At 36.9% G+C, this 10,843-nt stretch overlaps 1 protein-coding gene across 2 annotated transcripts in view; it reads left to right on the top strand.

Moving 5' to 3' along the window:
* Positions 1-9,954, top strand: part of LOC149827508 (protein YSC84-like) — a 29,063-nt gene extending 19,109 nt beyond the window's left edge. Inside the window, exons 1-5 of one of the 2 annotated variants that reach the window (XM_090019427.1) lie at positions 4,078-4,183; positions 4,548-4,827; positions 5,216-5,416; positions 5,509-5,704; positions 9,570-9,954. In XM_090019427.1, the coding sequence (XP_089875553.1) occupies positions 4,741-4,827; positions 5,216-5,416; positions 5,509-5,704; positions 9,570-9,769 (684 nt within the window). In that variant the 5' untranslated portion in view covers positions 4,078-4,183; positions 4,548-4,740 and the 3' untranslated portion in view covers positions 9,770-9,954. Of the gene's footprint in view, positions 1-3,899; positions 4,828-5,215; positions 5,417-5,508; positions 5,705-9,569 lie in introns of those variants that run through there. The other variant, XM_090019426.1, reaches the window with a different exon arrangement.
* Positions 9,955-10,843: the final 889 nt, after the last annotated feature.

Genomic DNA, 10,843 nt, shown 5'->3' on the forward strand with positions numbered 1-10,843 from the left:
AAATTCAAAGTATCATTTTTAAACATGAGAAGAAAGATATTGCACTTGATGATTCAAAATTTTACAATCATGTACATTCAGTTTTAGTGAGAAGATGGGATAAAAGCAATACACCTTTGCATTGCATGACACACTCTCTCAATCCAAAATACTATGCAAAAAAATGGTTGACAGCAGGTGTTGGTCGTGTTTCTCCAAATGAAGGTCCTGAGATATCAAGAAATAGAATGATATATTTGGGAAGAGTTTTTAATGATCCTCACATGTTTAAGGTTGTAAATAGTGAGTTTGACAAGTTTTCTACTAGAAGATTTGATTCTTTAGCAGCACTTGTGGCAAGGGACGAGGAAGATCCACTTAATTGGTGGGCAACATATGGATCAGAGACACCAAATCTGCAACGTCTTGCAATGAAGTTGTTATCCCAACCTGCTACATCATCTTGTTGTGAAAGAAATTGGAGTACATATGCTCAAATTCACAACATTAAAAGAAACAAACTCACTAGTAAAAGAGCAGAGGATTTGGTATATGTTCACTCAAATCTACGATTAATTTCTCGCCGCACCAAAGAAGAGTATAGGTACTTTTTTTTCTTTGTATTCAAAGTTTGTATTTAAATATTTCATATTTGTATTCAAAGTTTTAAGTTAGATACTAATATAGTGATTTTTTGATGCAGTTGTGGACCATCCAAGAATTGGGATGTAAATCCAGAAGATTTTGACTTGGAGGGAGAACATAATTTACATACTCTCAACATGGACTACCTCGATCCTGTTCTTCCTTCTAATTCAGACGATGAGGCAGATTTATGATAAGTTTTGTTGTTTATCACACTCACAAGCTTCTTTATGTGTTATATTTTGGTAAGTTTGTGTTGTTAAGAATTGCTTTTTTTTGCTTTAAAATTTACAATCTTTATGTGTTAATTTATTGTTATATATATAATTATAATATTTAAAATATATATATTTATAATATATATTTTTTAATATATATATATATATATATATAGCCGAGTCCCCGTGTCCAAATTTTTTGGAATTGCGCCGCACCCGCACCCGCACCCGCACCCATGTGACATAATGTACAGGTAAGTTCTGGTTGGTTGGTGATATCATTTTTCCAACCAGTGAGGCCATTTGTGCTTGCACACAGTTAAAGGGGTTTGGCTGGTTGATGATGTCACCTTTACTTGCGCGAATGTTGGTTTACCTTCTTGCATCACCACAAGAGACATAACACTAGATGCATTTTTTAGAAAGCTCTTTATCAAGGAACGTAATTTTTTGGGAACCATCAAAGTCCAACCATCTTTTTTCATGTTAAGGAAATGACTTTTATGTATCTTTTTTTGAACGTAAGGAAAACCTTTCGATATTCCTTTCTTTGAAAATATATAGGAGCCCTTTGGCATTCACTTTGTAGGAGAGTTTTTCGACATCTCATTTTTTGATAAAAGTGAGGAGCTTTTCAGCATCTTTTGCATAGGAGAGCCTTTCAACATCTCATTTTTTGGTAAAAAACAGGAGCCTTTCGGCATCCTTTGCACAGAATAGCCTTTCAGCATCTCGTTTTCTGATGAAAAAAAGGAGCCTTCCGACTTCTTAATTTTCACTGCAGTAGAAACACTTTTAAGCATTTTTCTCTTTAGAGATGCATCAAATTTCAAGGCTAAGCCTTTCAAGCTATCGAGGGACGTTGATGTGGCTCTGGCTTTGCTTCTAGTAAAAGGGCCTCTTATATGTATAAGTCGGCGAAGTGTTGGTGCCATTTAATTGGCTTGCGAGTATCAACTTGATTTTTGGACTCTTGTTTCTTCTCACCATTGTTGCAGTTCTTAGAGGGAGATGAGATGCAAGTGATGGTCCTATCGGGTGTGCCAAACTGAACCGTTGATTTTTTAACACTCAAATGAGATATGAAAACTTGAAACTTTATTTCGGGATCTCTTTACCTTTGCAATAGCCTTTGATTCTCAGAGCTCAGATTACAAGTGAGAAGAAGAAGAAAAGAGAGAAAGATAAAAGGAGAAGAAGATGAGAGGGTTTGAGAGTTGATTGGATCCTCGTGTTTTCTTGTGCTCCCTTGAATGCACTGTCACTTTGACAACTTGTTTTTTTTCTTTTCTGCATCCATTCTTGAACTTACGTAACTTCTCTCTTTTATAGAGTTGCTCCTTGAAGTTTAGCATCCCGTGATGAAAGTTATTCCATCATGGATATTGTTTTTGCTGGATGATTGCTATCTCTACTTGTAACCACCCCCATGCTCCTTGCCTTCCTACTTTATGGATACCAACCACAACATGGGTGGATACTTGGGAGTTAGGGTGATATGTGACTGATTTACTGGAACCAGCACCAGTTACCTTCTTTTACCATAACCTACAAGGGTGGTAAGAGTGGTTTACCGTAACCAGCACAAGTTACCGTCCTTTACTGTAACTAGCACATGTTACCTTCTTTTACCGTAACCTGCAAGGGTGGTTAGTGTAACCAACACAGTTTACCTTCCTTTACCATAACCATCAGATGTTACCCTCCTTTACCATAACTAGCAAGCAGAGTAAGGGAGGTTTACCATAACCTTCGTATTTATCTTATGATGTGTAAATGAGTGTATAATTGATAATTTTGACACACTTGCATATGTATTTAAATTATTATTTATTATTATATATTATATTTTATTTATATATATTTTTTTGTGCAAACATTTTTTTTGTGTATAAATAGGGGTGTTCACCCCTTTGTAAGTTTATTATTGTGTATCCCCTTTGTGGGATATGTGAGTGTGTTCTTTTTAAAACACTTTTGTGATTCCCTTTGTGGGTTGTGTAAGTGTGTTCCTTAGAGAACACCTTTCATCTACTCAAAGTTGAAGATTGGTGGACTTTGTGGTTCATTATTGAAGCTTTCTTGAATCTTTACAAAACATGCAGACCTGATGAAAATTAATCATAAACATAAACAGAAAAAAAACAGCCACCTTGTTTTTAACATAGTTTAAAATTCGCCGGGTTGAACCGGTGACTCGGTTGACTTGGCCCAGAATGCCCAATCACCGGGTCAAAAAACAGGTGTAACTCGGCTTTTGCGAAATTCGGCCGAGTCATGGGCAAGTCAGCCCAGTCATGCATATATATACATATATAATATATTTTATATATAATTACATATATTATATGAAATATAATATAAATATTATGTATATTATATATAAAAAGTAATTATACATGTATTAATAAAATTATACATTAAATATATTATATATAATATATTAATAAAATGCTATAAAATATAAATAATATATACACATTTATATATTTTATATAAAATATAAAGTTAACATGACCCGGCCGAGTCACGAGGTTGACCCGGCCGAGTCACGAGTCACTCAAGGACGAGCCGAGTGACAAGTCACTGGGTTTTAAAACCTTGGTTTTTAAAAGTTATGGTTGATTCTATTTATTTTAAATAAGACCTATAAAAAACCCTAGCAAACGGACTATATATTGTTTAAAGTAAACATTAAAAAGATTATCTTATTAATGAACGCATCCAAGCACTACCTTATAATGAGATATTCATGCTTGATATCTGGTTATTGTACATCCTTCTATCCTATATTAACCAAACTTTTCATAACATCCAAACCGGCTCAATAAAATGTGCATTTCTATTTTTTATTAACCAAACTTTTTATAACGTCTACTCAATAAAATGAGCATTAACTTTGATTAAAAAATGCCAAGGTGAACTTTCAAACATGCTTTCATTAACAAAATGAGTCTTGCTGTTCAATTTTATTGTTTGGATTGTGAACATAAATTTTTTGTATGTGAATTTTCTGCTTATTTTGGGTTTCTCTAAGATAGGAACTATTGTACCCAGGAATCTGTTGAGTTGCTGATTGATTTTACTGGTTGAGATATCAAACTGAGAAGAATCCATGGTACAATCAGATGGACGAGTTTCATATTCCCAGCTAAGTTCTATGGATAGAGAAGACAGCAGAGGATTTCATTACGTCAACAGTGGCCATGGGCCTGATTTTAGTCCTGTCACGGAAGATGGCAAATCCTGTAGCCCAGCATTGGATTCATTCAAAGATGAATATCCTTACCAATTCCCCACGGATTCTGATTTTCTTGATGGATCATCCTATTTAAGTGAAGGTCCTGAGAGTTCTGTACAATGTAATCTACAGCCAGAAGTAAATTTGAAAAATGTCTTGAGTAGGATATTTTCTACTCTTGTGGGTAAAAATGAGAATTCAAATTATGTGACTGATAATCGCCAGAGTAGTTCAAATGTATCCTTTCTAGGCTCTGGAAAGAATGGTGATAGCTTTTTACATTCTTCAGTTTACATGCCAAGTGCACCTCCGCTATTGCTCGTGCCGAATGGAAATGGGTATCTTGCTTATCGGGAGATTCTACAAGCAGAACCTCCCGAGTGGCTTCCAGATAGTTCAGCAACTGCTTGCATGCAGTGCAATGCTCCCTTCACTCCGCTAACTCGTGGCAGGCATCATTGTAGGTTTTGTGGAGCCATATTCTGTAGAGCATGCACAAAAGGAAGATGTTTGTTACCTGCTAAATTCAGAGATAGGAAACCTCAGAGGGTGTGTGACATCTGCTACGAAAGGTTGGATCCAATTCAAGGAGTCCTGATTAACACTATTAGCAATGCTGTGCAGACAGCAAAGCATGATGTTACGGACTGGACTTGTATGAGAGGTTGGTTAAATATGCCTGTGGGCTTGTCCATGGAACAGGAAATATATAAGGCTGCTAATGCTTTGAGAAGTTACTGTCAGGTAAGTCCTTCCTTGCCAACCATATTTTTACTCCTCATTTTGGTATTCTTAGAAGAATCTACCAACATAGCTGAACCGGTAATAGTTACAAACGAACCAACTGTCAGTTAGAATCTATAGTTGAAGAGACAAAATCACATTTGGACCAAGTTGGTGTCTCACAAATTATGACTTTGTATGACCTAGAGCAGGTCAGTTCCTGAAGTGGCTTTGATTCAAGGGACCTCCATCTCCTAGATTTGTTTCTCCCATTTGATTTTTGACCCTTTTATAAGTTCCCATTTGACTTTTCTCTTATAATCTCTTGTTAGTCATTGATGAATTAGACATTTTCGGAATCTCTAAATCTTTTACATTTCTGATCTGTTTGGCGAATTTGAATGTCCAGGCTGCAAGGTTAAATCCAGAAAAATCAATACCTTCAACAGTCCTTAAGGGTGCTAATGGGCTTGCTGTTGTTACAGTTGCAAAGGCTGGCGTGCTTCTTACTTACAAACTTGGTACTGGTCTGGTTGTTGCTCGAAGGTCTGATGGATCTTGGTCAGCACCATCTGCAATTCTCTCTATTGGATTGGGTTGGGGTGCACAGGTGAAAGCTTGAAATGTGCTTGTGTTGCTTTTCACATTTCCAGATAAATTTTACCGAAGTGATTGCTGCCTGTGACATCTAACATGGAACAGGTCGGGGGTGAGCTAACAGACTTTATTATCGTTCTCCATGGTTCAAAAGCTGTAAGGACGTTCAGTAGCCACATGCATTTTTCTCTGGGTGCTGGTGTGAGTGCTGCAGCTGGACCTATTGGAAGAGTGTTGGAAGCAGATCTTCGAGCTGGAGATGGAGGATATGGAATGTGTTATACTTACAGTTGCAGCAAAGGTATGTGGATAGATTTTTTATTGTATCCAGTTTCTGTGAAATGCTTAAATGTTAGGATTATACTATTTCTCTCTGTTGTTTCTAGTCATTCTAATGTAAAGGTGTTACTCTTGGTCCTGCTGAGTTTGAAACAAAGTTGCAAACAATTAAAAGATGCACCCTTGATGTATTATACTCTACAACCGTATCAGTTCACTGGGGCCATCAGCTCCTTAAGATTAGATTCCTCTATCAGTAGCTGTATCATACACAGAGACATCCTTACTGATCATTGCTTATGAGTAAATTTTGAGATGGTTGCCCGTGCATCTGCCTATAAAAAGGTTGTGATCCTTATTTAATAGCTAATATAAGTGTCTTCTGAGCAGTCAAATATTGGTAATGGTAATGCAGAAGTCAAGTTCACAAGAGTGGTTGACTGTTTACTTGTTTTTGTTTAGTATGCACCAGTTTGATATGATTCTTTTTTTTCGCAACTTGCATCTATACACCTAGAACTAAGTTTCCATTGATATTGAGTTGACATTATGGTCCACTCATGATACATATAATATTAGGAAGTATTGGATGTTTCTTCTGTTGTTTCTCACACCCAAAGACAGTTGCATTCAACAAAAAATATGGCATCTTACAAACTGATGTTTTCTCAGGATACAGCGAAAATCTCATCTGTCAGTGTTAGGAATCAACTGTGTATTTCAGTCTTTTTTTTTAAAGTCAGAGCTTTCTAGAATATACATTTATCAACATGAGAAACTTTGTCCACAACATATTCCAAGTCTGTTTTAGCGAATTTTCCTGGCAGAATGTAGCCTGACCTAGACTCCATTTCTGGTCCATGATCACCTGATAGCGAGTGATCATCAGAACTCTGTTGAACACTCTTCTCTATAAGCATGTACCTGCATACTTGTATCCAATTATCTATTGACACTTTCATTGCTGGTGTATTAATATCCGGTGACAAAATTATCTAGAAGTCCAAGATATCCAAGAATGACAATATATTTTTTTAATAGGAATAGGCAGCTGGGGATAACCTAAGGTTGTCAGACTAGCGGAAGCGGGAGACGATATGCGAAATGAGAAGCGAAGTATCAATTTGAAAGCGAAACAGGAATAAAAAATGAAGTAATATGAGAACTTAATAGGAATCAAACAAGAGTAAATAAAAATTAAAATAAATTTGATTATTTTTATATTTCATGATTTTTCTGTAAAAGAATTAAATATTTGTTAAAATCTAATAATGATGGTTACCAATTTAGAGAAAGTACATGAGAAGTGAGTGGAAGCATGAGAGAAAGCACATGAAAAACATGAAAAGAAACATGAGAAAAACATATAGAAAGCATAGGCAATGCGTATGGGAAGCATAGAAGAAGCGTGGGGGAATCAAGATTCTCATAAAGTTTCAGAAGCGAGGATTATCGTGCTTCGGAAGCGAGTTTCTAGGAAGCGCGCCTACCTAAGAAGCTTCCGGTAACTTTGGGATAACCCCTGTGGAATTTAAACCCGAGACCCCTCAGTTATGATAGCATCCAGCTATCTCATTTTGTTTGAGAAGAGTTAGAGACATGCTTTCTCTTCAGTGAGCTTCTGCTGTTGGCGATTGAATAAATTGTCGTATTCACGAAAAGCTGAGTGAAAAAGGATAACTAAAACTGTTGGTGATACTAAGAAAGCAAAATTTGTTACCTGCAGTAGGGATGGAATGATAAAGGGAAACTGCAGTGTAGAATCAATATCCTCTCTTCAGTTTCAAAATTACTAAAGAGGGCATTTTTTATGCAGCAACGCTGTCGCCACTGACAGCCACCCATCTCAACATTTCTCGAGATGGAGACCATGCCCGTCTCGAGAAATGCCAAGATGGATGGCTGCCAATGGTGCTGCATGATGCAGCACCACTGCATATAATGTGAACACATTTCTAATATACTTCTATGTTTCCCAGATCTCTAAATCAATTCTTGCTTTGTGCATTTAGCGCTTCCGGTCTCACCATGTCCTCAATTTTCTTCTTTAGTGCTCCATCCTAAATTTTTGGAGATTTTAAAATTTCTCCCATTTTTTCATAAGGATATAAATATACCCGTGGAAAACCTATAATTAGAGTATTTGAAGTTGTATCCCCAAAATGTTGGAAAATCAAAATATTATAGGAAGTTAGAAATCCCAGAATATTATGTTAAAAAGAGATGAGTTGAGGGCATGCAGATGTGTTTTGTACTCTTACATTTATTTGTCTCTCTTTTAGCTTCATTGTCCTTCACTGGTACCACATTTGCTCTCTTGCTTAACTTTTTCTAATGCACTCTTCTCTTGGTATTAATTTATCCACTTGCTCACTCCTACTTTAAATTATCTGCTTAGCTTTTCCTTCTCTTCGACTATGAATTGTCATTGATGCCAAAGCCCATTCATCACATTCAGTCTTTTTCCTCTCTCATGAAAGGAGAAATGCCATTGTAGTACGGAGTCTTGCATAGCAGCCTCTCTGAGATGCCTTTTGTGAACTCAAATTCTGGTTTGAAACTTAAGTTTCTGAATTTGAATCTTGATGCTGGTAGGTTTTTGCTTGACATTTATACATCTTGGTTAGTTTGCTTTTGGATGGCAGAAAATAGGGTACATAAATATTTAATAAAAGAAGAAAAATGCAGGTATAATTCAATTTAGAACATAGTACATGTTTCAGGTACCTCACTTCACTATGCTGTAGATATGCAGCTAGGTCACGTGGATATGGCTATTTTGTGTTTCTCCATCAAGAAATAATCATATAGGGGATACAGTAGGGGATATCCGTGTGAGAAATGTTTGGTTGCCTTAGTGGCATGTGGAATTTTGTGAAGTGTATTAGGGTTTCAGAGATCTGTATTTACTTGACCAATTTGTGAGGCTGATCCAAGTTCTTGCCACATTGCATGGAATAGGCATCAACCAAATCATCGCCTGCCTGTCCGATATCATCATTCACCCATCTTGAACTTTGTTGTACGTGGCCTGCATCAGCCTGGTTTTTGCAAATTCTTCCACTGGCATTTTAATGTGAAATATGCTATATCTATTGAAAGTGGGAATTTTCAGAGCCATTGTAGTGCTTGTGTTGGAAATTGTCTTTTCTGCTCAGAGGCTTATTGACACATTTTTTAATTTCCTTTGAGAAGTTTAGTAGAGCAGTGCGCTCTATTTCTTTTGACTGCGTGCTTGTGTCTGGTGCCCCCGGTGCAAGGTCCACTTTGGAGGAATAAGTGTCACTAAAATAATCTGGTGATTAATTAGAAAAGGGCAAATATCAGGAAAATCTTTGAACATTTAAGATGACAATAGAAGTATATTTCATGCAAGGTGCAAATTTAATTATTTAATCAACATCAACAAAATGTTTATACGTTTGTTAAAAGAAATAAGGAACACCAATCTCTTGCAAATTTTTCACCATTCAATTTTCCCATCATTTTCATTTAATATTTTGGAATAACACAATGTGGCCAAAGAATTAATTGAAGATGAAGTTCGCCTAATTCCAATTCTGACTTCATCGGTCTCTTAGGTACTGTACTGAAAATTCCTAATTTTTTCTCATTGTATCAGGGCAGGCTTGCTTTGAAAAGTACACATTTCCCTTCCATATAATGAGATCTTGCTAAATAAATATTTATAAATGGATATGAAAAATAAAGGAAAATATTAAAAATGATATATTTAAATAGATGATATTTTTAATTTATTTCAATATATTTAGGACTCTTGCTTTTAGGAATTTATCATATTGGCAGTATTCGAGACATGGTGCTTTATAGATCTTATACTGGATGATTAACAAAGATTCGTGCGTTCTGGTTTATGAGTGAAACAGGTGCATTTGTAGGAGTTTCTCTTGAAGGCAACATTGTGGTGACAAGAACGGACACAAACTTAGAATTCTATGGCGACCCATATCTTACCACAGCTGACATTCTTCTTGGCACAGTTGATCTACCGAAATCAGCTGAACCATTATATTCTGCCCTCGGTGATCTGTACTCCAAAGTTGAAACTAAAATGATGGCATTTTGATGACTTGGATTATTTGCCGCTTGCAACCTGACCAAAATGGCCAGGACATCATTGGTTACCATGCAATTCAATAAGTGCTGTGTTCAATGATTCAAAAACGCTGGCTTGCTGCCACTCTATATTGGATAGGCCAAGCAAAAATGTACATATTCTTGTGAATAATGAATCAGCAGTGTTATTATTTTTCAGATGCATCTCATTGTTTTGCTGAAGTGTGATCCTTCTGATGCATTGAGCCTGAGATTTGTGCTAGGCAAGTTTTGACCCCTCTTGTCATCACAGGGTTTTTCTTTTTCGGTGGTGCAGAGTCGTAGACTTCATTGGATCCTGAGGTCTTCTTCGGGATCGTTTGTGTGACATTATTTTTCACGTTATTGTTTTTTTTATATTTACATGGAGAAACCGCCCTCAGGATGAGAGACCTAGTTGTGCTGCCGTACGTACGGTTTCTGTCTTGGCAGCATAAAACTCCGTGGGCTTACCCCTTGCCCCATGGAGTAGCCATGCTTCGGCTGCAGCAAGGGGTGATGCCTATGGGATTTGAACCTAGACTGCCTGCCTGGCGGCCTAGGCCCCATCTCACTACACCAAACCCGTTTGGGGCACATTGTTGGTTTTTAAATTCAAATCCTCATGGACTAGACAAAGGTACTGACCGAATTCAAATCTGAACCCCAAAAAAGCCCATCTTGTAAGTCCAACCGATGTAAATGTACTTACAAATCTCTTATCTGAGAATAATGCGTTGGATTTGAATCAGATATCCAACTGAATCTGATCCATTTGCAACCCTACTTAGTACTTACAAGACTTTTTTTTTCGACAGAGAAAGCTGGGGTTAAGCAGACCTCTACCAGTTATACAACCATATACCATTGAGATTCAAACTTGCAATGTCCCAACACGGTGACGTGCACTAACTGCTCCTGCCAGACAAGCGGAGCCACCGTTGGTGGTACTTACAAGACTTGCTATAGGCCACTCATGAGAAGTTACTAGACCCAACTGAATTTTATCCATTTGCACCCCCGACTTACAAGACTTGCTATACGCCACTCATGAGAAAGTACTTGA

The sequence above is a fragment of the Nuphar pumila genome, chromosome 10, assembly GCF_984573655.1.
Source record: "Nuphar pumila chromosome 10, dmNupPumi1.hap1.1, whole genome shotgun sequence".
Lineage (NCBI taxonomy): Eukaryota > Viridiplantae > Streptophyta > Magnoliopsida > Nymphaeales > Nymphaeaceae > Nuphar > Nuphar pumila.